At 50.6% G+C, this 26,450-nt stretch overlaps 1 protein-coding gene across 7 annotated transcripts in view; it reads left to right on the forward strand.

The window, feature by feature from the left end:
• Window positions 1–4,121: 4,121 nt before the first annotated feature.
• Window positions 4,122–26,450, forward strand: part of ATP11C (ATPase phospholipid transporting 11C) — a 60,479-nt gene continuing 38,150 nt past the window's right edge. For 2 of the 7 annotated variants that reach the window (XM_056359386.1, XM_056359385.1), the window contains exons 1-3: window positions 16,667–16,790; window positions 22,750–22,869; window positions 24,746–24,835. In XM_056359386.1, coding sequence (XP_056215361.1) covers window positions 16,776–16,790; window positions 22,750–22,869; window positions 24,746–24,835 — 225 coding nt within the window. In that variant the 5' untranslated portion in view covers window positions 16,667–16,775. Of the gene's footprint in view, window positions 4,326–13,855; window positions 13,907–16,637; window positions 16,791–22,749; window positions 22,870–24,745; window positions 24,836–26,450 lie in introns of those variants that run through there. The other 5 variants (XM_056359382.1, XM_056359387.1, XM_056359389.1 and 2 more) reach the window with 4 other exon arrangements.

Genomic DNA, 26,450 nt, shown 5'->3' on the forward strand with positions numbered 1-26,450 from the left:
CTTCCTTCATGGGTGTTTTGCAAGTATGACACAATCCCTCCTTGTAACACCCTCGCCAGCACACCAGCATGCTGAGTGCTTGCTGGCCATCCCAGCCAAGACCTGTTTTTTGCAGGTGGATGGGCATGAGCGGAGGGTGAAGCCTGCACCCTGCCCTGGTGAGGGGCAATGAGAAATACCCAGAGATGTCAGCAGCTAAAGGCTGTATGTGGGACTTCAGCAGGTACAGTGTTTGGGTGGCTTTGGCCACTGTCAGAAGGCAAGGTCCTGGTCCTGTGCGTGTTGGTCAGCCCTGAGCTGGCAGGGCAGGCAAAGGCCATTGCAAGGTGGATTTGAAAATCTCTGGTGTGAGCAGGCAGCAATTCTGCCTTAGGATCTGCTGGCAAAAATGCTCTCCTTTCTTATGAAACAAAATTTGTCACCAAATCAGTGAAGGATCTGCCCCATTCAGGAGAAGGGGAGGGGGTAAAAAATGATGTTGTCAGCTCCTCCTGGGCATCCTCCCAGGGAAGAGCTCCTGGCACATGTCGGTGCACCCACAGGCAAGCACAGAGCCCTGCCAGTCTGCAGAGCACCATGACTGCGGCACCCCTGAGCATGAGCTCATGCTTCCCCAGATGGAGACGGCCCTGGGATGGTTCTCAGGGGAAAAAAAAACAACCACCAAAACAAAGTGTTTTGAAAGCGGGTGGCTGGGGTGGTGGTCAGCAGTGGGTGCCCTTTCCCCAGTCGTCTTGCCCAATGTGAGGACGAGCTCCACAAGCAGCAAGACAGCAGGGAGGTCACACCCTTACAAAAAAATTAGCTGTCTAAACTGTTGGATTAACAAGATTTACTTCAAGCCACGACAACATTAAAGATGAACCTGTAATACTCGTCAGGAGGTGGGGTGGACCTTGAAGAGAAATCTTACATCTCCGCTGACTTCATACTCCACTGGATATTATAAAAATCCATCAAACTGTTTTAAGGCTTGACAAAGCCGATTGCACCTTCGACCAACAGCTCTCATCCTCTGACTGTCCACACGATGGCAGAAGCAGCAAAGACCAGTGCAAAAATAAGTGTGTTTTTTTTTTAAAAAAAAAAAAAAGGCAGTGAGGGCTAGCTTGTGTCCCAAGGTCACTAGGGAGGCTGGTTCCCACCTCCTGCCAAGCTGCCTGCCAGGGACTGGGGTTCAAACGCCTCCGTCGCTGTGAGCGTGAAAAACGAAGGTTACAGGACAGGAAAACTCTTCTGTGAAAGGATTTAATGGACTCTCCCAAGCTGCGAGTGGTTCACAGCAATCCTTTGGGTCACTCTGCTCACACCCTGGTTGGCAGCCTGCTGAGAGCTTGGCAGATGTACTGGATCACCAGTTTTAAATGCTAGCTGGAGTGGCGATGGGTCCCACCTGAGCTGTATTGTGCACAGTTCTCCCTGGGACCTGCCCTTTGCAATCCCCTGGCTGTGGGCTGGGCGTGCCGGGATGCAGGATGGAGTCCCTGTCGGCTCTGTGCAGGAGGCCCCTTTGGTCCTGCCCTTGCCATGTGTGTTACCCGCATGGGGACTGGCTGTTTGTGGCATTAAAAGGTGCATTAAAACCAGATTCCCTTGTAAAAGACCTGTGAGCTGAATCAGCCGTTGAATGGTGTGGGCTGTTTCAGGGTGTGAAAAAGCCCAGTCAGGGTTGTTTTGCTTCCTCTCTGTGGGGATGGTTTCTGCTGAGGTAGGGGTTTCGCTGCCCTGAGGCCACTGTGTCAGCAGCAAAAGGGGGGATGACAGCTGCCTCGATTTCTCCAGTGAAGTCATGGCTTTGGCTGTGCAGGGTAAGTAGGGATGCAGGTGGATTTCAGCATTCTGATCCATGGCAGGAGGCTTTGCTCTACGGTTCTGCTCTAAGCCCAGTGTGGGAGACCAAACGCTCGTCTGCACCATCATCCCAGCTGTGCCAACTTGCTTGGACTTGCTCCATCTGGGAACTCCCTGGAAGAGGGTCTCTCCCCAGTACCTTACCCACAGCCACTGTGGGCAGTACATTAAAGATAATTACCTATCTCGTGCTTAATTCCATGTCACAGTCCAACTTTTGCATTTGAGCTCTAACTCCAGCAAACCTTTTTAAAACAGAGACAGCAGCATTTCAAAGTAAGCTGGATAGGGGCTGCAACTTGTACGGCGTGGGAATCGTACAGACCAGTGTAGCTGCATGGATCCTCTCGTCTGCTGGTAAGACCAACTTCTCTTCTTACCAGCTAATGCAAGTGAAAGATGAGGAGTGACTGCAGCTGTAGGAGTATACTGAAGGGTAGAATATAGTTGGGGTTTTTTTTTTCCTATGGGTAGGGTAAGCCAGGCCGCCTTGGCCTTTGGAAACACTTACGTGCCTGGCCCCAAAGGCTGGTGGTTCACTAGGCATCGCTGGTCTGTGCAGCATCCACCGTAGAGTCCTACAACAGCAAAAATGTCTGAGCACAGCTCCCCCCTCTTCTAGCCGACACAAACAGGCTAGAAAAACATCAGAAAAGTATCAAAAAAGCAGTGCAAAAGCTGCAGTACAGTGTTGATCCAAGTTTAGCTCTCTGTCATTGTTTTGGGGGGGAGGGAAGTCTAGAGCTAAACTGGTCAGGCATTATATTAAATGTTTAACAATTTCCATTCATTATTTTAAAATGTGTTTAAAACTGCCTTGCATTGTTTCCTGGTTTCCTCTGATGTGGTTAGGCTTCTGTGTGGAAAGGTAAGTAACAGCACAGCTGCACAGGGAATAGTGGAAAGGTTGCACTTGGGATTCAGTGTTGGCTGTCCCCTCGGGAGCACTGCCTGGCTCAGCGGGGATGCAGGAGCCTTCGCTGCCCCACGTACTGCTGCCCTGGGATAAGTGGGATTAAGGAAAATCCAGTGAGATCCTGCCTGTCCCACACCTAACTGCTGTTTTGCTGCTGCCCGGGGCAGGCTTTCTGGGTGAGCTTGGATATATCATACTGTGTAAAACTTCCAGACACTTGGTGCTTAAGTAGAGCAAACGTGACCGGGTTTAGCATCAGTAAAATCAATACAGTACTATTCTTGCTTTTAAAATGCCAAGTCAAAAAAAATCTCTGTGTTTTCCAGGTCTCTGGAAGCCCACAGCTGCTCTCTAGGCCCAGCCGTGGTGCAACAAGGGTTTTTTTTTACTCAGTTTCCAGGGAGAAGCCTGCTTTAAAATAGGAGCAACACAGGCTGCTAGAATTACGATGGGTGCCAGGCACTGGGGTGGGACAGCCCAGCTGCTCCTGGGGGCTGCTGGCAGGGGACAGCACCCGGCAAACTCCCTGCCCTGTGCTCTTGCAGGGGATGTTGCTCCAGAAAAGGCTGGTTTATTACCAGGTAATAACAATGTCAAAAACGTAACAGAAAAATGGCGATTTTGTTAGGTTACATCTCGTCTTTCTCCATTTTGGTGGAACCAAATATTCTCATGCGCTGCGCCCTCCAGACTGGGAGGTGCTCCCTGGAGGAAGCTGTTTCGGGTGAGTGGTGTTTCCACTCCTGTATTGTCCCAGGCCAGAGGGAAGGGGATGCAGCCAGGGCCTGTGTGCTGCTGGGAGGCTGGAGGCACTGGGAAAGCTGGGCGGCTCTGGCCCAGGCTGGGTTGACTTGGCCGCCCGGGTGGTGCCGGAGGGGCACCGTCCCCCCGGGGGATGGGCACCGTCCCCCCGGTAAGTTTTCAGTGGGAAAACCACGGAGGCACTCCAGACACTGTCTGTGGCCAGCCACTGCTCGGGGACAGTGCTCCCGGGTGCGTCTGTGGTCTCTGCTTGAGGATGGCGGCAGGGACGGGGCTGTTGTCCCAGAGGATTTTCCGAGGCCTGCGCCAGCGGGGAGAGGGGACCTGCGTTAAGGGCAGCACCGCGCCCGGTGCCCAGCCCTGGCCGCCCCGGCGGGGAGCCGGGCAGAAGGGCTCTGACCCCAGGGCTCCCGGCCCCGCGGGTCGCCGCGGTGAGGCCTCCCCCAAGCCCTCGGCCCCGGCCCCGCAGGCTTCGCCCCCGGGCGGCGGCGGGCGGCGCGGCGGCCCCGCCCGGCACTACAGCTCCCAGGCTGCTGCGGGGCGGCGGCACCGCCTCCCGCCGGCGGCGGCGGGACAAAAGCGGGGGCGCGGGGGAAGTGCCGCCAGCCGAGCGCGGCCGGGCTGAGCCGAGCCGGGCCGGGCGGCGGGGCAGGGCGGCGGGCATGGTGCGCGGCCGGCGGCGCGGCCCGCGGGCGGCCTAGGGACCGAGCCGAGCCGTGCCGTGCCGGGCGATGCGGCGGTGAGGGCGGCGGGGCCGGGCGCCGCCGTGATGCTCCGCCGCAGCCTCAGCCGCCTGGTGAGTGCGGGGCCGGGGCGGGGGGCAGCGCGCCGGTGTGATTTCTCAGCTTTTCTTGGATTTGCGTTTTCCCGGGGGAGGGGGGGGGGCGGCCCGCGGAGGGCCGGGGCGCACCCCGGGGGGTGGCGGCGGCGCTCGGGCGGCGCAGCGGCTGCTCGCTCCCTTACGATACCGTTGGGGTCGGGCCCTGGGGCTCTTGGCTAGAAGTTGCTTTTGCTGTGAGAGCCCAAACCTTCCAAACATTTTGGTTTTTTTTTTTTTCTCCCCCAAACCCCTCGAACCCTGGGGGCCTCCCCGGCCCCTGGAAGCATGCACCCGTGGTCCCAGGCCGGCCGAGGGGCAGGGTACTGCCCGCCCTTCCCACCCGCTCCGTGCCCCCGGGTCCGTTACCGACCCTCCCAGGGCCACATAAGCTCCTCATAGATTTCACCGTGACCTCATTGCTTGGCCTGAACTCTGTAATTATTCATCTTTTCCTCTTCCCACAGCGAGTGCGGTAAAACCAGTGCTTTGACATCATTTCAGGAGCTTCTGCTTATTTAGCAGTGTCATTTATTGCGCAGTGCGTAGTTAGCAAAGTTGCGGGAGTTGAGGCGGCAGGCGTGCGGCCGGAGCACGGTGTGCGGGAGGACCACGGTGTGCGGCCGGAGCTGCTTCCCGGGGCGCTGCACCGCCTGGCACCCGGCTGCCCGCCAGGGTGATGGGCGCTGCCGGCGGCCGCCACAGGCCGCAGCTGCCGGCAGGTGCGTTTTCGTCTTCACTTTTTGGTTTTGAGTGAGGTTTGTGACACACTTCCATGCTCTCAGCACCAGGGACTCTAATCTCCTTGTTAAGTCTGGAAGTAGCTCTGCAGCAATTCTGGCGGGATGGGCATGTGTGGAAATGGTGAATTTTCTTGTTTGTAGGTTGTGTTTCTGTTGCAGGCTATGGGTTAGCCCTGTAGAGAACACACCTCCTGCAGCTATTGTTTTGCAGCCTCAGGGACAAACCTATCGGTTCTAATCTCAGCGCCTGGTTTCTGACTTTGATGACTTTCAATTTAACCCTGCTTTGTGTTTCGTGCTTCCTACCCCACCCTTGCAGGAGGCTTTTTTCTGAGTTGGTTTGGGATGTGAAGCATCTCCTCAGCGATTAGCTAAAGGAGTTTTTAGGCGTGTGCCTTCTGTGAGCTGCTACCCATGGAGGTCCTGGCTGGGCTCCGGCTCTAGCATCTTCCTGATGCGTGAAGCATGACCCCACACCGGCCCTGTGGTCCCGCATCAGCTCTGTGCCACCTCTCGCAGTCCCTTGGCATGGGGAGGGGATGTGCACCACTGCTGGGGCGTGATATCCACCGGAGTGGGAATGAAACAACCCTGAGCACCGAACCCAGGTATTTCTAACAGCTTTGTTCAGGGCTAACCTATTGCAGCACATGTTTGGAAGGTTACAGGAGCAACTGCTCAGGGAGCAGGGCAGCGGCTTTGTTGTTGAGGGTTTTTAGCGTTTTTTCTATCTATTGGCTTTGTAAGGGCTGTTTGAGCAGCAACAAGCTGTTTGTTATCAGACTGGCTCAGTGCACACATACCCCCAGCCCTGGGCAGATAGCAGCTCCTGCCACCCAACATTCTGCGGTGGCTCTGCCCTGTCCCCAGCCCTGTTGGATCTCCCAGGAGGTTTGGGTTGGTCCCCTCTCCTGCTCTGTGGGAGGAGGGCACAGCCCACTGCAATCTCCCTGGAGGTACCCCCAAGCTGTGGTCTTGCCCTTGGTCCTGTATAGGTAGCACAGGGCTTCAAGCGATGCTCATCGCGTGGCAGTGGCATTGCAGAAAATTCACTGCAGTTATTAAATGCTGCAGGTTATCTGACACTTAAGATCCCACAGGGCTACTCAGACAAATGTTGTCACCTCTCCACTGTGTGGTCTTTGCCAGAGGCTCATAAATACCAACAGATACTAAAAATCCTGTTTTCAGATGTATTTCACAGCATAGGCATGACGCGTGTGCCTTGGCTTATCAACATGACTGTTATGTGGCTCCATTTCTCCCTCCCATAAACCTTTTGATCTTGCATAGGGTACAAAACGCGATGGTAAAAAGAGCAAGAAGGGCAGAGTGGTGTATGTGGGGTCTGATTTGCTACCCTGGGGCGCAGACTGATGTTCTCTGCAGGAACAAATTGGATTCTGAACTTCACTTTACACCGCTGAAGTCATCCCTGCTGAAAGGAAAGTGGGGCCAGGATCACTGCAGGGAGGCAGGATTGAATTGCCATGGTTAATCCACTTTAAGGAGATACTGTCAACTTGAAATATAACTTTAATTCTGTTTTGGAAACGGAATCTGGCATTGGAGTCTTATTTTTAGTCTCATGCTACTTGTACGGCTATTGTGGGGAGGATGCCGGAGTGGAGTGGGGAAGTGCGTTGGTGACCAGGGCAGGGTGTGGGTCTGTCTCCTTGTGCAGGGCTCTTCACAGGATTGGGATGAGTACTGCCCACTTCCAGACTCGCTTGGCAGATACATGGGAAGTGCTGGTCCCTGTGTCGTGCATCACAGACAATGCAGCTTATTTCCTTAATTACTTTTCCTGGTTCTTCTGAAGCATGCAGGCAGCTGTACCTCCGGGCCATGGCTATGCACCACAGCTCTGCCAGTGCTGCGGGGCCAGGGCCAGTGCCGTTGGGTCTGGTTTAAGAACTAAATACAAAATGCAGAAAGAAAAGTTACTGATGCCCCTGTTTTCAGTTTTTTCTCCCTGTTTGCTTTTACTTAAGGCTGGTCTGGAAGCAAGCCCTGGGAGCTGCCACCCCGCTCATAGCGGAGGAGCTCTGAGCCAGCGGAATGCTCTCCCTCCCTGCAGGGTGCCTGGTGCTGGCTGAGCCCATGGGCCGATGCTTGCCCATCACGGTGTTCCCACCTGGGTCTCTTGCCTCCGCAGTTAGCGTGGCTCTTCACTCTAGTATTTAGTATTTTTCTGATGTTTAAACCCCAGGATAAATAAGAAAATAACAATCAGTCTGTAATTAGGAGCAAAATTTTTTGTTGTGTGTGTTTGTGCAGTGTCTGACAACAGGACCTTAGTCGTGTTATTCCCTTTTAATTAAATACCTTAGGGCTTGATCCTCTTTGTAGCCCGTGCCCTGATAAATCCCTGGTGTTTAGCTAATGTTGGGCTGGTTGTGAGCTCCTGACTTTCAAGAATGTTTGCTTGAGGTTGGGGGGAAGATGCCTCAGATGGGCATGTGGTGCTAGTCCCTGGGCTGGACCTGTGTTGTGAGTTGGTGCCTTTGCCTTGTTGTGGTCTGGTGATGCTGTTCCCTTGCTGGTCTTCTCCTGGGGTCTCCATCCATCTCTGCTGCGTGGCTGCCAGCAGTGGGGGTACCCCCAGGTTGGTGATGGGACTGTGTGAGGTCCCGTGCCCTCCACCATCTGCCTTTCCCGGGGACTTGTCAGCTCCCCTGGGCCAGGACCTGTCCCTTGGTGTCCCTGCTGGAATGCCTCGGGTGTGCCCACTTAGGGCTTGCTTTGTGCTGCCCTAAAACCAGGGAGCTGCCTTTAATGGTCCGTTATTCTCCGTTTGTGTGCTTGGTGCCGCTTTCATGTGGAGCTTTTCCATCTGGGGCTCATTTTATCTAATTAAAAAAAAATCGTATGCAAACTGCCACGAGGCAGGCTTGCAGGTGACAGGCACTTGAGGCCGAGCTTTAATGTCACCTGTGGCTTGTCACCTCTGTGGGGGCTGCCCCAGCCAGGCTCTCTGGGCACTGCTTCGCCACTTTGCATCCCCTGGCTGTGCCTGCCGTGCCACTGGTGTTCTGCCAACACTAGGGAATGGTTTCTCTCATTAAAGTGCTTGCAAGTGTCACAAATTCCCTTTCCAAATCCTTGCTGTTCCCAAAACATTGGGGGGAATAATCCTGTCCCTGCAGGTGGGGGCTCATGAGCACAGGAGTGGTGCCTCATGTAGGGTTTGGGGCTCCGTTTGGGCTTTGCTGCAGTTTTGCAAAGCCCTTTTGGATGTTTTGAAGGTTGTCTCGTCCCAAGCATGCCCCAGCACCCCCACACCCTGGGGGGAGAGGCTGGTGCTGCCAGGGATGGGGGTCTGGGTGGCATGCCCCACCACAGGCAGAGCCATCAGCAAGATCAGTGTGTGGTGGTTTGTCCCCTCCTGTCCCTGAAGCCCTGCCTGGCCCCTTTGGGGAGGAGCAGAGGCAGGAGGGCGGCCTCGGAGAAGGCATGTGTGGGCTCAAGGGGCATGTGCTGGCAGCTGGAGAGATGGTTCAAGCCTGGGAAGGAGCGGGACAGGCGGGGATGCTGAGCCCTGTAGGGCAGGTTCTGCCTGGCACTGCGGGGAAAATACCCCCACTGAGACCTATTCAAATGGCAGAAAATGAGAAACGGCCCAAAGTCACTTTTTAGAAGGGAAATACATTCCCCGTTGGCAGTGGGGAGTAGGTGAGAAGGGGCAGGGGTGGATGGGGAGAGCCCCTGGGGCACACCAGGCAGTGCGGGGCTGGCCACTGCTGGCTGCTGCCCGCCCGGACCCTGCCCCACTCGTGGGGATGCTGGAGTGCGTTCTGCGGGAGATGTCAGAGTCTGGGGTGGAGGATACAGATTTACACTCCCGCCTGTAGTTTTTGCAGTAAATGTGTAATAAAGTCTATTTCAGGACACGGAGCACATCTGCGATTTTCTTTCACGCTTGCTTTTTTTTTTTTTCCTTAGAGAGTGTGAACCAAACATTACAGTGTGTGATTGCAGCTTCTGTTCTAATAAGAAAGAAGAGCATAGGTAGGAGTTGGAAGCCTTGAGGATTGCTTTTTTTGCTTTTACCCCAACCCAGCCATGTTAACACCTTGAGAGTGAGGCTGCGTGTCAAATACCTTGTATCTGACTGCAAGAAGCGCTTTACTTTCATTAATGTGACAAAAACCTATAAGCAGCAAAGGTTCGGGCTGGGGTGTCACTGTGACACTGGATGGCAGCTCTGCTTGGAGAAATCCCACACTTCAAAAGAGTGTGGATTTTTTAATGAAGTTACTTGAATTTTTCATGAATGTTGCTAGAATTTATTTTGTAATGTGTGTTTAACATGATAACAGCATTTCGTGTGCTCAGGGCCAGTTCCCCTAGAGCAGCCACAGGGAAGCCCGTGCTTGACCACAGAGCAGACAACGGAAGCTCAAACTGTGAACCTGGAGCTGCAAAGGCTCTTCCCTGGGGCTGCAATCCCTCATGGATGCCCTTACCCTGGAAAATGGCCACACAGGAGTTTCTGAAATTGCTGTAACTGTTTCTCTTTAACGTTGCAAAGCACTCTCCGAACGGTAGTCTTATTCCCAGAAATAACAGCCTTATTCCCAGAAATAGCTCAACCGTTTGGTTAAAAAGAAATAGAAATCAAACAAACCAGCCTTGGAGAAGCAGCTGCATGGAAATGTTCACATGTGCAGTTAAAGTTTGGAGAGGTTTGAAATTGCCAAGGAGGGAGTGGAAAGCACTGGTCAAACATTCATGATAAATGGTGCCGCCGGTTAAACCTGCGGTTTGCAGAAACTTTTCTGTGGAAGATAACACGTGTCTCGAGGCTGGATTTTATTCTTCAGTCGAAATGGTTTTTGTCTTCAGTTGGTATTTTGCTAAGAATAATAACGATTGTCTGGGCTGTGTGGGGAAGCTTCAGAGCTAAGCTGACTTGAGTTGCAGCTGAAGGCACGGCAATTTGCTTTGTAACAATAAAAATTGTAAAAGCAAACAGACCATCTATTAATAGCAAGCTTTTCAGACTTGCCTTTAATTTCATCCTGTTGCCTTTGGTTTAGGCACTTCCTTTCCAATTAAAACTGTTGCTTTCTGACTGTAACCGCTGATGTGCTCTCTAGTGAAGAGGTGGGGTTTTTGGTTGGGTTTTTCTTGATGTTAGTTAAAAGCAACGCTGGTCGAGTGTGTTAATGAAGTCTGTATGGCAGAAGAAGCCTTCACACCAAAATCAGTTGTTCTGCCAGTGACCGCGGTTTAGCAGTGTAGGTTGGGTCCCTGTGGGCATCTTCCTCCCGCCGTACCCAAGCTTGCATCTCTTACCTGCAGAGATATGCAACAGAAAAACAGACTTAGGCTGCTGATTCCTCAGGGCATGGGGCTCTGCGGGAGACTTTAACTTACTGTCCTTGCTGAGAAAATGCAGGGGTGGCCAAGTGAGGGGATGTCCCCTGTGACACATGTGGCCGAGATGTGCCCACAGGAGGAGCTGGCATCGCCACGGCAGGGGAAGGGAGTCACCGAGCTGCTTGGCATGGCTGGGGTGTCTGGGAAGGGTGAGTTCTCCAAGAAACATGGACATGGGGTGACTGAGTGCACTATTAACCTGCTTGCCTTTCCCTGAAAACGTTAGCTGGGGGATTTTTCAAGGGAGTTTCCTGTATTTAGTTGTGTGTAGGAGGCGGGTGCAGAGGCTGGAGGGCAACACGGAGGTTTTGCTGCGCAGCTCCCCTGGCTTGGCCCAGGCTTCGGTGGCCTTCTGCCCAAAAGTGTCCCCCAGGTCCCCCGCCGAGCTGTGCCAGGGGGACTGGGCAGCAGCTCTGGTCCTGTGTGGTGACAGGCTATCCCGAGGTGATCTCAGGAAGTACCTTACCGGTGGGGTTAGACTGCAGTCTGCTTCTTGTTGCTCATCTCAGAAATATTTCTCTGCTTGCTGAGGTCTTATGTTGGGAGGGATGGGCTGGTTTTTGCCGAGCAGGTTTTACCAGTGCCATTTACCAGCGCTATACACAAGGTGTCATGGACTTCACCTCCTGTGCTCTCCCAGCCAGCAGACCTGCATCCAGACCATCTGTAGATGCTGCATGCTGCTGCAGGGGAGCCAGCAGAGCCCTGATACTCATCTCCTGCCCTGGCTCCCTCACCTCTTGCAAGTAGACAGGTGGGTTTTTTTCCCCCCTATTTTAGTTACCAAGCAATATTGAGGTTCGGTGGTGTTTTAGTTTTTTTTTTAGTGTTTACCCTTGTTTTCCTGGAGATTTTCAGCTTTCCCTAATTTACGGGGAGCTGGCAGCGAGCGCTGTGTGAAGGACACATCGGTGAGGCGTGCTGTGCTCGGACAGTGCCTTGCCTTTAGGGACACCATGCCAGTCAGAAAGCATGTCCTGCTCATTGGAAATGGATAATAAGGACACTGCTGCTCATGTTGCTGGTGATTGTAAGCCATTTCTATTATTTTTTCCTAATTATTAGATAATAATTTTCTTCTTGTAGTTTTGCTCTCCTGTGACCCCCTGCACCCTTTCCACCCGCTGGCTCTGCCACCACAAGGCAGCCCTGGCTGCTTTCGGTGTAATCATTGCACCGCAGTTTAATGAATTGCTTGGAATTATCCAACACCTGACCTCCAAGTTTCACCCGGGGTTTGCCTGAATTGGTTGACATGTGACTTAGGCAGTTAGTATTTTGCTTTTTGCAGTGAGCTTGTCTCCAAGAGTGGTGCATGGAGCTGCTATGTGGGTTGCCGTCACCCTTTCGTGGTAGGAAAGCGATGCCGGTACTGCCTGTGTGCCGCAGGGGATGGGCAGTAAGTGGCAGACAGTTTTAAAGCTTTAGTTTACTAACTTGCAGCCTGGGGAAATGATGAAACTTCCCTGTTTTAAAAGGTCTCCTCCGGCCCCTGCCCTTGCGCAGCTCCTGCCTGGCAGCAGAGTGGCTGTTGGGTCAGGAAAAACCTGTTCTGCCCAGAGGCTGCAGTGACTCCACTACATATTTTTATAGAAGTATTAAATATAAATGTGTGCAATATATATGCATTAAATATGCATGTATGCAATATATATAGATGCATTAAATATATATATATTTTTTATGAGCTCTTTCCCAGGTTTAGCCAAAATCCAGGGAGCTGCCGGCCAGCAGTTGGCACGAGGTGCCACTTTGATCAAGCTGCTTGCCCCCAGGTGGGGCATTGGGGCTGGCTGGGGAGAGGAACTGGTTGATGCCCTAGTGAAGGGCTCACTGGTGGAAGTGAAGCAGTCCTGGGTTGTGCTTTTCTTCCCCTCCATCATTTTTCATGCTCTCATAGGGACGCTTGCTGCCGTGGATGCTGCTCAGAACAAGTGCTCTGTAAAAACCCCTTGTAGTTCCTTCTGCAGTCCCTTCTGCGCATTTGCAGGATGTTCATGTCTCTTGCAGACACCTGTTGCATCTTGCTGACTCCAGTCATTTTTTATTTCCCAAAACTTTAGTCATTTTGTTTGAGATGTAATTCCAACCGAAGCCAATTTAGTCTAAAAGCATGCCTGCTCTTGACATCCAGCCATAATTGATAGTGTTTGTAGTTCAGAAACATTTGTCCTGCTCTCCTTAATGAAAGCTTAATGCACTTATTTTTGATCTGGCTGTTTGTAAAGGGCTTTTTGTTTTCCTCCTGCAGCAGAAGGGAGGTCTAGGCACCTGCAAGGCTGTCATAGCCAGGTATTTTGAGAGCAAATCGGGCTCGTTATTTTTGTTCACGACTCAAACAAGATTCCTGTTGACCTCCTTTGTGGCCTTAGATGTGCAGTGCTTCTCTGCGGGCTTTTTGCTGTGTGATTTCACCGGAATTCTGCAGGATCTATAGGTGGAAGGGCCCGTGGTCTGGCCCCAGCCTCGCTTTTGCAGGGCGGTGTGCTGAGGGCTTGAGTGCTGTGTATTTTCAAAGGGTCGGCAAGCAGTCTTTGTCTGGCCTCTCTTAAAGTGTGCTGTACACCTTAATAAGATTTTATAAGACTATGAAAGTGGGTAACAGAAGCAGCGCTCACTTGGTAGATGTAATTTGTTTGCAACGAATGCACTAATTTGCAAAATGAAGGGAACCTATTTTTTTTGTACAGTAAAGGATCTGGAAAGGCTGAACAAGATGTGCAACAGGCAAGACTAGACAATTTGAAGTGTTTCTTTGGTGTTGCAATCCAAGATCTTTTCAGCAGTAATAAAAATTAAGTACTGCTAGACGGCAGTGCTGCTGTGCTCGGCCACCTGAGTCTCAATTGGCTTAAGAGGAGAAAAAAAAAAATCAAAAATGTCACTGCTGGGAGATTAAATGTAGGGGAAAAAAATTCCACTTTGTGAGCAGCCCTGCCATCTTTTATTATGATTTCTTGTAATTCCTCCCCAGCATTTGCACAAAGTCAAGCAGCTGCTGCCTGTAGGGCTGTAGGGACCAGGGGTGATGTGAGGTCCTGAGCACTGCCTCGGGGCTGGGGGGGTTCAGGCTGCACTGGGGGCACCTGCTCAGCAGCACAGCAGCCCTGCTCTTACAGGCACTGCAAAGCCAAGCTTAAAATGCAAATTTTTTTATTTTTTTTTTGTGGCTCACAGGGTGGTGGTTGCATGCCAGTTTTGTTCCCTCTGAGTTGTGGAAGGTTTTGTTTTTTTTTTTTAACTTCCTTGCAGCTCACTGTTCCTTATAAATGTTTGCTGAGGGAGGCAGCGCAGTAAAATTAGCTGCGATACCCAGAAGGCTGTCATCCTTGTATCAGCCAGATTAATGTGTGGAGTACATAATTTCTGTGGGGCGGCTTCTTCCAGTGCAGTTGAATGGATGGAAGTGGGACTTTCCACTTGACCATTCCGGTAAGTGCAGGGTGGGATGATCAGACATGCAGAAAGAGGAAACCTTGGGTAAAGGAGCTTGGCTTGGTAACTGAGAGCAGGAAAGCCTTATCTCAGTGCCCATCTACAGAAAGTGGCTGGTGGGATGGGGACGCCATGCGTTATCTCCTGGGGTGCTGCCCTGTTCTCCCACGTGGGATGGGCTCACTTCTGCAGCTGACCATGCCGGCATGGACTGCACCAAAACCCCTCTAGCACCAGCTCCAGCATCCCAGGGCTAGCTCAGACCTCTGCTCCATGTCCCTGTGGATAAGCGGATTTCCCTCCTGCTGCAGCCTCTGGACACCGGCGTTGCTCAGCGCAGGTGCTGGGTCAGCCCTGAGCAGCATGTGCTTTGCTGGAGCTGCTCTGCAGCTACTTCACCCAGCCCGGCAGGAACATGAGCCAAAAGGATTTCCTGAAGATAAACAGTTCTAGGCCACATGTTGAGGATTTCTCTCCTGACAGGGTGGATTGCACTGATCCAGGATCCTAGTGTTAACTTTGCCTGCAGCCCCAAGGATAAATCTGTTGGTTACATTTTGTTAGTTACTTTTTTTTTTCTGTTACTTTTACACAGCTTTTGCTTTTTTGGACTAAAAAAAAAATTAATTTGAACCAGTGTGAGCAAGCAGTATGGGGGTGCTGGGACCTTGGGTACCCATTGCAGGGGGTGAGGGCGCCCTGTGATGTGAGTGCGGGGCTTGGTCACCCTGTGCAGCCTGGACCTGCCCCCTCATCCCTCCTGCTGGCTCTTCTGTGGGAGTGTGAGAGCCTGCCTGGGGAGAAGCTTGCCCTGGGGGGATGCGGGCTGGGCCGGCCTGGGTACCAGCCCTTGCTTCTGGGTTGCTGCCGTGATGTACACCCTGGCAGGGGGGGTCTGCAGCCTCTGTCCTGGTGGGTGGGCAGCCGGGCAGGCTCGCTTCCCAGGGGAAAGGGAAGGAGCTGCTCTGGGAAACGGGCTTCTTGCCTGGCAGTTGGCAGCCTGGCTCTGAAATGCTAGGAAAACTTAAAAGGGGGCAAAGTGTCTGTAGGTGGAAGAGGTCAGAGTGATGTCTGGCCGAGCTGGGATGCATAACATAGTATTTAGGGTTTTTTTGTTTTGTTTTGTTTCTATAACTGAAGAGCTCAGGCTTTCAGAGGACCAGAAAGCAACGGGAAAACCAAAAATTATAGCTCTGCTGGCTGATGCAAGCACTGACAATTGCAAACTTAGAGGTTTTTTCCAGTTTGCGTTTACTTTAATTTTTGCCAGGGCAAATCACTGCTTGCTGCCCTGCTAAAATAGCTGCCGATGAGCGGACATATGTGCACAGCTTGAGCCGGGGGAAGGAGGGAGTAAGAGGTTTGAAGGCAGGAAGACCTCATTGTATTTGCTTTGTGACCTCTGCAAAACATTTGGCTCTTACTCAGAGTCCTTTTTTCTGTTCTCTAGTCTGAAGTATTCCTGTGAGCTTGAATTTTATATGCTAGCAGCATGCTGGTCAAACTTTTCTTTTGGACTGCCAAAAATAAAAATATGCTGCCTGTATTTCAAATTGAGTGACGGTTTCATCGCCCTGGCTGCCAGCAGGGCAGGGAAGTAGAGTTGAGATCCTGAAAACTTCCAAAAGTTGGTGTTTATGTTTGAACAGGAGCAACAGATTTTCCACAAAACAGCAGCGCTGAAGTAATGCAGTCCCAATTGATGTCTGCTAGCTTTGCTCTGGCGTTGGCTTTCTGCGTCGTACGTGAACCTGACTCTCTGCAGAGCACTGCGGGGCTGAAGCTGTGGTTACGGATGGTGTGGCGTGTTTGCTGGGAAGATGCAGTGCTGCATGATTTGAGGTAGGCTGTCTCCAGATGGAAAAACACAAGCGACAAAACCAAAGCCCATAGCAAAAGAAGCTGGGCTGTCACCCCTGTGCACGGTGCTCCCCGAGTCCGGGAGAGGGCTGGGCTCTCCTGTAAATTTATTATCTGGGGGAAAAAAACCTGTTGTATTTCCTCTCTCCACCCTTCTTAAGTCTCAAGTAGCCTTTTCCCCTGTTCTCCCCGCCCTGCCGGGTCTCTCTGCTTTTATCGGTGGCTTTGTTGGCAAAATCAGCCTTTCCAGGAAACTCAGCCCGGGCTCTGCTGTTCTCCAGCCCACTGTCCTTGGTGAAGGTGACCTTCCTGCATGCCCATATGGTGAGACAGCACATTTTGGGGACAGAGGGGACACGAGGATGGGCTTTGGCCAGGGCCCTTTCATGTTGCTGGACGTACTTTGACTTGTGTTAAGGCTGGTGTCAATGATGCTTTGCTGGAGCACATCATCCAATGCTTTGTCATCCCCAGCAGGGACCAGGGATGAGGTCTGGGTGTTGAGCCCTATCAAGTGTTGACCATGGGTTTTCTTTTTTTAAAAAAGTATTGATCCTTTTCCCATGGCTCCTCTTTTGCTTGTTATTCTGCTTGGTCTGGGGGCTCGCATGTCTACCTCACTTCGGCTAGAGCCAGCTTGCCCCCCAGGGCACTCCTTCATGGTGCTGTCTTCTGTCTGGTTGAATTACCAGTAGGATCTTCAGTCTCAACAGAGGAGAAGGGATAATGGTTTAAATTTCAACCTTTTTGCTTTCTTGAGGTACCGGCCTTCCCCCTTTGCTTAGGGATGAGCAGCAGAAGTCCTCTCCGGTGGGAAGTGAGTTTGGAGCGGTGCTCGTAGCCCTTCCTTTTGGACCTGTGGCCTTTCAGTATTTTAAATGCGATGTTGGTTTTTTTCCTGAGGACTGTGCATGTTATTGACCCATTCCCACAGGCGTATGGGAGAGTGGAGGGGTTGATCCCGATCGATGGAATTCTGTCTGTAAATCAGGAGAGCTGCCGAAAAATGTGGTCGGTGAGGGTAAGCATAGCCAAGCTGCTAGATTATTAAGGCTTTTCTCAAAGCATCACCTGTGCTTGCATAGAAACGACTAAGGATAAAGAATAATAGAAAAATTGGCAGGAAAAACTTTAATTAAAAATATATCGGTTGGGCAATGAGGCTGGTGTACCGAGCAGCTTTCTGAGGCTGCTGGGCAATTTGGGGAGGTTATGGTAAATTTACGGAGGCTTTTAAAAACTGTGGATGTGTTTTTCTTGGTTATTCTGGGGCTAAGTGCAATGGGAGGTAGAACAGGCTGTTTTGGGAGGTGGTGTTATTTTTGCAGGCTTTTTCTGTAAATCAGGTCGACTTCTCTACTGCTTTTATGATAAATGGAACAATATGGAAGTGATCAGAGTTTAAACTATTCATGAGATCTAAGCCAAGTAACGTGATTTAATCTTTCTTCTGCATATATTTAATATAAGCTGTGATTTCATTCAAATGTTTGAGCCTTGTACTTGTACTGTATAATTATCTCCGGTTTTAGCAGATGACTTCTTTCTTTTTTAAATGCCTGTGGTTTTTTATTAGATCTTTTTTCTAAGACTTATTTGTGTTTATTTTGTGGCTTGATGATATCTTCAGCAAACATGAAAGGAGGTTTTTTTGATTAGTTAGTTTTGGTTTAGGTGCTTTCTGAAACTAGTAAATAAAATGGTGGGCTTTTTAGGTTTTTGTTTTTTTTCTGGAAATGGGGCCAGCAGGTAGCGCAGACATTTGTTTTCCATATGGGTGATATAATTAAACACTGTGTTTTGCAGCTGCCCTAGAAATAGCCCACTTAGAGTGGCTCCTTGTCAACAGCGGCTGCAGAGTACAGGTTCACCTCTCCTGTTGAACTCCTAACTCCATTAATTTTTACCCAGGCTTGCTAATTTTTACCCAGGTTTGCAACTTTTATCAAGTGCCGGCCAGGTCCTGTACATGGTGCTGTGATGGACAGCCAGATATTTGGGAGGGTGGGTGGAGATGATGCTCTCCAGGGGGCGGGGTGGCGTGGCTGTTGTGCTGGGCCAGGGCATCCCTGTGGGAGAAGGGCACAGATGGGAAGGGGAAAGAGGCACAAAGGGAGGCTCACCCAAACCAGGGTGAAGGATCTGGGGAGCGCTGTGGGCTGCGAACATAATTCCACCATCTCTGTGTAATGCTTCAGCAGCTTCAAGTCATCAATGAAGTTGGGTCGTTAGTTGCATCCATGGGTATGTTTAGCCCTGGTCTGATGCCTTCACATCATGCCTGTTCCTAACTCCTCAAAGAAGAGTTTATAGCAAAATGCCAAGCCTCAGGTGACCTTCCGTGGGCATATTGATATGTGTAGATGGTCTTTTTGAATTTGGACAGCATAAGAAAATAGCCATTATTCCTAATGCCTTCTTTTCAGAACTGCTCTGTCTGGCAGTAAGTGGGCTTTATACAAAGCTGAAAGTACGGGAAGGTTGGGTTGCATCAAAATATTTAACAGAAATATGTTCTGTATCTGAATTTCACTGTGGTACGAGGAAGGCTGTACTGCAGCAGCACCGTGCCCCGCCGTGCGTGCAGCAGAGCGTGCGTGTCCGCATCGGTGGCGACAGTGTGGTTATTTATTACTGCAGCCTGGGCACCTGGTCCTGCCCGAGGTGGGAAGCGGGGATAGATAGTGAGCTGCCAGCTTGGAAAGATGCTCCTGGCAGAACAGCTTCGCTAGCCTCATCTTTATCTCCTATGATTTGTGTTTGTCTGGCTGTTGTCTTCCAGCTGAGCTCCTTCAGGAGCAATCTGGTTTGGATGCTTTGCTGAAAGATTAACTCGCTGATGGGCTTGGTTAGGTGCTGGAGGAGAGGAACAGGAGCCTTGAGTGAAGCTTGGAATGCTGCAGGACAGACCTGCATTTCTGGTGCTGGTGTTCAAATAATGCAAACAGGATAGTGGCTCTTCTCAAAAATACCTCCTTCCCTCCCTCCTCTCGATTCCTGGGGTGTGCGGTGTGCCCCAGGGTGCCGTGTCTGCCAGCTTCTGGGAGCTCTTCTGGGTTGCTGGGGCAGGGGATGGCAGAGAGGGGACTGGGGTGGCCTGCCAGCATCCCCAGATCCTCATGGTTTGGTGGGGGGATGCAGCGCAGCTTCCCACGGTGCGGTCCCGAGGCCAGCCTGACACCGCTGATCCCTACCGATAGCTCTGGCTCTCCCAGCGCTCCTGCGAGCATCGCGCCTCAGGCAGAGGGAGGTGATACAGTGCATATGGGGGGAATGCAATTGTTTATGTTCTTAAATAATCCTTTTGTCAGGCTTGGCTCTAAACAGCAGCAAGAACTCTGGCTTTTGCTTACACCAGCTGACGCCTGCGCTGTGGACCATGGGCTTTACAAAACCCCACCAGGCAGCGAGGCAGCTGTTTGAATTGTTTCCAAGTAATATTTTCTTTTTTTTTTTTTCCATCAGAATTAAAATTTTTGATGAAAGGCGGCTGGGAAAAGTCATCTAAATCCTCTCTCTGCTAATCTGCATATTTTATAATTTTCCCAAAAGCCTGGCAGTTACTCCCTAAATCTCCTCTTAAGTCTCCGTTGAGAGCCGTTATTAAGACTTGGCAATCTATTAGCAGCCCAGCGAGCCATTGAAGGTGAGCGTGTCAAAATAAGAGCTTTTAATTGCCGAGCTGAGCCAATGCCTCTCACTGTGGGCATCGTCGTAGTGTGCGCTTGCTTTCTGGGAGGTGAAAAAAGAGAGAGACGTGGTATGAGGCCTTCCAGCTGCTTGTGTAGCTGCATGATGGTGTGACACCGTGGGGTGGTCAAGGGAATGGGAAATGAAATGCTGGGAGTGGTGGGAGTCCAGTTAGACCAGAGAGCGAGGACTTCTTCCTCTGCTGCCCCTGTGGAGGGCCCTGCTGCGGGGTTGCTGTCACCTTTGTAGGGGATGCTTCACAGAAAGAACTGAGGAGGAGCTGAGGGGTGACAGCCCGCCTAGGGCTTGGTGGGGATAACTCAGTGGGGCTTGGTCAGCTAGCACCCCACACCTGGGACTTGGGTTGTCTTCTGCTCTGGGGCTTCACATCCTCCAGGTTTCCCATGCCTAACTACAGATAGTCTTGCAGAGTAAAGACTTGCGTATATTTTTCCAGGAATGTTTTAACCAGAGCTTTTGTTGCTTCCATGCCCGATGCGTGTGTTCGGCAAACCCTCACCCTGTCCCTTTCCCACCGCCCTGCCGGCAGCGTTGGGGGAAGCTCTGCTTTCCTCCCGGTGCTGGACGGATGCTCACCAGGCACGCCTGGCTCCAGCCCCTGCCTGGGGACACGGTGGAGGCTTCAGCCTTGGGGACAGTCTGCCTCTGCTCCCCGGCGCTGGTGTGGATGACGGTTCTGCCTCTCGCTTCTGGGGTGCAGGCTGGCTGCCACCCCTGTAGCACGGCAGATTACAGCGGGGAGCCTTTCCTGGGTCTGGTTTCCAGCTGAGATGTGCTGATCGCTGCTGCAGGCGGTGGCGGCGAGGCTGGGAGGGCGCTGGGGTGGTGGCATTCAGCTTGGGGAGCCAGCCGTGCCCCGTGGGGGTGTGCACAGTGCCGGGGGGCGGGCGGGTGGGTGGGTGCTGCTGGCTCTGCGGCCGGGGGTGCAGGGACACCTGCAGTGGTGTGAGAAGCTTGCTTCTGCTCTACGTCAGCCGCTGGAGGTTTGAGGATGGCTGTAGCGAGAGTGGTCAGCACACCAAACTGGGTTTAGGCATGGTGTGAAAGCACTTCTTTAATTAAAGATGCTGCGGATACGGGTGAGGAACGGGGGAAGGAAGAGCTTCTGCTTTCTTCAGGTAGATCCCACTCCTGGTGCAACATCCATACAGTTGCTGCTGGTCCAGGTACATGAATAGGGCTGGCTCAGATTTTTATGTTTTAATGTTGTTTTGGGGGTGTGCATGTGTTGTTTTCACACTTTTCCCAAGCAGTAGTTAGTCGCTGGGCCTTGCTGTCACAGTGTGGTTGTTTTCAGAGCACCTCTTCTCTAGCTGGGTTTTGCTTGCAGCTTGATGAGCTGCCTGCAGCCAGCCCTTCAGACAGCCGGGGTGCTGAGCTGGGTCCTGGGCACGCCAGGAGTGTCCGCTGGCGGCGGGCTGAGCCCACGCTGGGCAGCAGACACAGGATAGCAATTGGGCATTTTTGCACCGTCACTTGCCCTGGTGGGATTTGAAGGCAAGTAAGCTGTAAGGTTGAGGTTTAATGAGACTGAGTGGAGTAGGAGCAGTATCGGCTGGTGTTTTAGCAGCCCTGTTGCCTGCTAATGCCCTTGAACCGTGAACAGTGACGAATGTCTTCTCTGGTCATGTTTCAAAATCCAGAACTTTAACTCTAAAAAAACCTTAGCCTAGCCTAAGACCACTTCCCCCCCCCCCCCCCCCCCCCCCCCTCCACCGCATCCACTCTTAGTGGGCATTTCAAATTCACTTTATAATTTTAAGTTTGACCTTGCAAAACGCTTCCCAGTGCCATCCCAGTCTCTGGGCTTGGCCACCAGCAGCTGTGGCAGGCACACTTTGTTACCTGCAAGGTGGAACCTGGACAGGTTGAAAAGCTGATTTTTAAACTATTGCACATTTGCATATCTTTTAAAAATAAACTTTTCTCATCCACTGAGAATCTCGTGCGTGTGGAGCAGCCTGGAGCTGGAAGCTGGTGGGAACAGAGGCTGTGGTGTTGTCCCCTCCACCCAAGAGCCTTCCCCAGGGCTGTGGGGACCTGTGTTGCCGCTGCCTTGTCACCAGTTCACAGATGTTTTCAAACAAAGTGACAGAAAGTTGGAAATTTCATATTTAAGAGTTACGTTTAAGAGCACTGTTACTTTCAGTGTATTTGACTACCTTTTTTTCTAGGCACTATTTTAAAAGCTGTCTGTTGGATTGGAAGGATCTGTCTTTAATTTGCCGGGCACCAGGACCTCCCCTGGGAAGCCTGCAAGGGCTGTGGGGATGGGGGTCTCTGCTAGAGCCCCGTGTTGCCAGTCACAAGCATCTCTCATGACTTTGTGTAAGGGATGCTCTCCTCCCGTGGAGCTGCTCTGCTTCCCCTGTCTGAGTTGGTTCTGCTGCAGTTCCCCTCATCCTTCCCCGGGCCGCTGCGGAGCAGCGGGGCAGTCGCTGAGCCCCCGTTACGCCAGGTTAGCATTCACTTGTGACATCTCATTCTGCTTTAAAATACAACCCCAACAGGACAAGGTGGCATCCCCAACACCCTGCATGTCTTTTTGAGGAGTTTGCGATGTGCAACTGTCTGCTTCATTGTTTCTGGTTTTATTGGAGACTTTAAAATAGCAAAAGTATGCTTTTTTTTAAAGCTAAATCCCAAGTCTGCAGGCACCAGTGTGATCGTGAGATGTGTCAGGTGGACTTGAGGGTTTGACAGGAGAGCAAGTGTAAGGGAGGGTGCAGATTCCATCATCCTCTGTGGTGTCCTGGGTAGAGCCTGGAGCCACTGTACAAACCCAAGACGGAAGGATTCTCCAGGTTGGGACTAGGAAGAGATGTGTGGAAAATCAATTATATTCCTAATGAACTGAAGTGTTTGATAAAGGTGTATCCTTCAAGAAGGAAAAATTACCTGCAGCCTGCGCCCATCTGCCAGGCATGGGCAGCAGCCATCCTGCTTAGGGCAGGAGTGTGGGGGACGTGAGCGGTGACCTGTCCTGGTGGAGTGTGGGATGGGCTGTGGTCCTGGTGGGCCAGTGGCTGAGCAGCACTGAGGACCCCAGGTTGCAGGCTCGGCACTGCTTTGGGTTTGCTAAATGACCTTACATGTGCCTCTTCGTTCTCTGTGCTTTTGCTGGGGCAAAGAAGTGAATTTTTGAAGTTCCAGCTGCTTTATTTCCAATGAACAGCACTGTGCTTTCAGAAGCTGGAAGCTATTAATATAAATATTTGACTTCTTTTGAGCTAAAAGCTAATTTTTCCCTTTCCTGGTTGCCCCAACAGTGTGCTGGGGAAGAGAAGCGGGTCGGTACACGCACCGTGGTGGTGGGGCACCGTCCAGTTTCGGAAACAGATGCATACGTGGCACAGAAGTTCTGCGACAACAGGATTGTCTCCTCCAAGGTGAGCTTGCTCCGCTTGTCCAGGTGCATCGTGCACATGTATTCCCTGCTCGTACGTTCACCCTGGCTTTATTTGATGGTTGTTCTTGAAAGTGAGAACCTCTGAATTCCTCAAGGATGGATGTAAAGGTCCCTTTGCATGCGGAGGTCCATACCTCACGCCCCAGCTCCAGTCTCACTGTTAGGCTCTCTTTCTTCCTATCAGTCCAGTGGGGGTGCGTACAAGTTCCTTTCTTCTAGGCTGGATGTGAGCAAAGCACATGGATGTGTCATTGTTGAGGGGGGGGTGTTTGTAGTTTTTTGGATTCGGTTTGCTTTGTTTTCTGGCATTCCCTTTGGGAAGAAAGGACAGGTTAAGCGTAATATGGCGTGAGGCAACAGCAACTCGGATTTGCAAACGGGAGCGGGGATTATTTTATAAATGGAGAGAAAAATACTATTCCCCTATTTTTAATTTTTTTTTTGTTTTGTTCTTGTTCCATGGGATTTTTCTCTCTTGAGATAGGACAAAAATAACCATGCTCTGTTTATCCCTTTGGATGAAAGGGGAAACATTCATACTGTATTAATGCAGCTTTTGTTTATGGTGGAAAACTGCATGACACCCATCTGCCTTCTGCTTAGCTTTTTTCCGTGACATTTATGAAGTTGTTCCGAAAGAATTGAAGCAGATTCCAGTAAAATATCAAACAAGTGGCATCCCATATTGTCAGCACAGCTGGATACATAACACATTGGTTAGGATTCATGATGCTCAGCATAGTTAGGCTTTGGTCTTACTTCACTTGAGCTGTAAGGGGGTTTTTCCCCTCTTTTTTTTTTTTTTTTTATACAGCTTGGGTCTTATATGATTTTATATGCCTGTGCTGTCTGACTTTATATTGGGGAAAAGTTTTAAGTCTAGCTGTGCTTGATTTGTGTGGCATTCCCGTTGACGTTTCCCTGGCATGCAAGAGGGTCCTTCAGAGAGGACACCTTCCTCATTTCTGTTCCTTTTCCTCTCCGACAAATGGTTTGTTTTAGCACTAATTTTAAATCTACCCTGATTTATTTTCGAATATTGTGTCCTTGCTCTCTTTTCCCATTTCTATTTGCTAGACAGGGAGTCTTCTTACCTGACTAGTCTGTTTTTGTAATTAAGTGGACATTGGACTTGGCTGCTTTATTATTCTTTTTTTATTCAAGGCAGACTGAAAGATCAGATATTAGACCCTTTATTTTCCATGTTGTTCTTAAATTCTACATGTTTTCCAAAGTAAATGATTTGGCAGCCTTTTTAAAATGGTAATGAAGCACAACCTAATAACAAACTTGTATTGGGAACATGGCTTTTTTTTTAACAGAAGAAGCTGGTTATTGTAATTTGTTTGGAAAAAAATATAAATCGCTGCACTGTGCATTATGTTTTCATGAAATCACGTCTCTGCAAATGCCTGTCTAGAAGTTGTCTGCTGAAACAGAGCCTGTTGTTTTTATCTTATTTTACCCTTTTACCGTCTTCAGCCATGTAGGTGGGTTATCTTGACCAAAGAGAAATAGTCGCCGATTTTAAAGCAAAGAAACAAACCCTCCCATGTAGCTGTGAGACACTTGCAGGTGTTCAATGAACGAGTGGAGAGAGACGGAGCTCGGAGGTGAAGCAGGAGCTCAGTGGCATCTCAGCACCCAGCTGCACTGTGCCCCTGGTTTTAAAGCAGGGACCTGGATCTCTGCTGGGAGCACGCCAGGGCTGCTCAGGCAGCTCGCTGGGGTGCTCCTTGCTGGGTTCGAGGGAAAATGCCTTTCTTATTTGGTGCACATGCTTCCCATGTTGTAGCTCTAGTCCCCAGTCAGCGTGGTGCCTCGGTCTGTCGGTGAGCCTCCCTCTCTCCCCGCAGTACACCCTCTGGAACTTCCTCCCGAAGAACCTTTTTGAGCAGTTTAGAAGAATTGCCAACTTCTACTTCCTCATCATCTTCCTCGTGCAGGTAAGAGCTTTGATGCGGAGGGTGGGTTTTATTTACGTACTGATGGTAGACACAGCTTGAACAAGAACTGAGGTTCAGAACTGGTTCTGTTGCTGCTTATAAGTGGTTTGTTGTTGGAAGCTGTGTTATAATTCTGGTACACCACCCAGGGCATAAGAACAATTAAAATATTTGGGCCTGTGGCATGTGAATGACTGCTGAAACAATTAAAAAAGCATTTTAACTCTTTAACCATTAACATCAGTCAACTGGTGAAAATATGTTTGGTGCTACAGAACTGAGATCTAGTTTTTTGTCACCTTTACTTCTGCTGTTACATAGCTGAATTTTCCCAAGTTATAAGATACTTGTATATCTTAGTTTTAGCGAGTTTCAAGGCAAGCAGGATAAGAGAGGCCGGACTGAGGAATATTCAGAGGATGCACCACATAGGCTTTGGGAACATGAAGCTTCAGGAAGCTGCTCTGCACAGACAAAATAGCAAATTTTATACATGGGCAAACTTCTTCTGCTCTGCTTTGTGGCTTTGGTTAAGGAGCAGATCTGAATACTCATTTTCTATTCTGTCAACCAAGAAAAGCAGGCTGTCAAAATGCATTGGGGCGAAGGGAGTTTGGGAGAATCGCTGCAGTGCATTTATTCGCCTTATAAATCCTCAGCCTGGGGCTCGGCAGACAGCCTGCCCTAGGGCTGAAAATAGGCATCAAAACTCTGCCCCCGCACATTAAATGTTGCTGTGCAGCTACGGCAAACAGCCTGCTGTTAGATGACTTCTCCGGGGTTTTGGTGGTTCAGGTCTGGGGTATCACTCTTTTTAGGCTGCGTGTTTAAAAGACGAGTGCCTGAAATGTTTTATCCTTACAGTAAAAGTTACGATTTGTAGTCATTTTGGTGGCTGCTGCAGAAATGGGGGATCCCAAGATAACGGCAGTTGATGGCTCCTCCTGGCAGTGTTACATGAAAGGCCAATTTACCCCGGCATCAGCTGGCTCGCCTCCATCTCTTGATTTCGCTGGCGTTGCTCCATTTTGTCAGACTGAATTTGTAATTTGCCTTGAACTGAAGTGATGCCCTGGAGTCGGGATGTCCTTTTTGTGTAGTTGGCCACTTAGTGATGCGGTATTACATTTTTATCTATTGAACCTCTGGCTATGGAGAACATGGGATATTCTTGATTATACTTAAAAAAAAACATTGCAGTTTAGCTACTTTACACATTTTAGGCACAGGTGTATGCAGGTGAGGGAACAGACTGGCTGTTTCTCCTTGGTTTTATTCTGTTAGCACCTCTGAAATAAGGGAGCAACACTCGTGCTCTTTTTATTAGACGAAGAACAAACGCAACTGAACAAAACCCGACCTGACAGCGCTAATATACTTGCTGCTGTATAGAGTAACCGACTGCCCCCGGGCACTTGTTGTTCTGGAGATGTCACTTGCCTTAAAAAAGCATTCAGGGCTACTCCATTCATTTAAAATCCCAAGGGTTATACCTTGATAAGTGGCATCTATAGCTTAAATGTTGGTGCTTATCTTTACATTACTTCAAATTAATGGAATTGCCCTATGTGCTGCATGAGGAGTGAAGCATCCCGGCGCTTGGGGAATTGCCTGG

This window comes from Falco biarmicus, chromosome 14 (genome assembly GCF_023638135.1).
Source record: "Falco biarmicus isolate bFalBia1 chromosome 14, bFalBia1.pri, whole genome shotgun sequence".
NCBI lineage: Eukaryota > Metazoa > Chordata > Aves > Falconiformes > Falconidae > Falco > Falco biarmicus.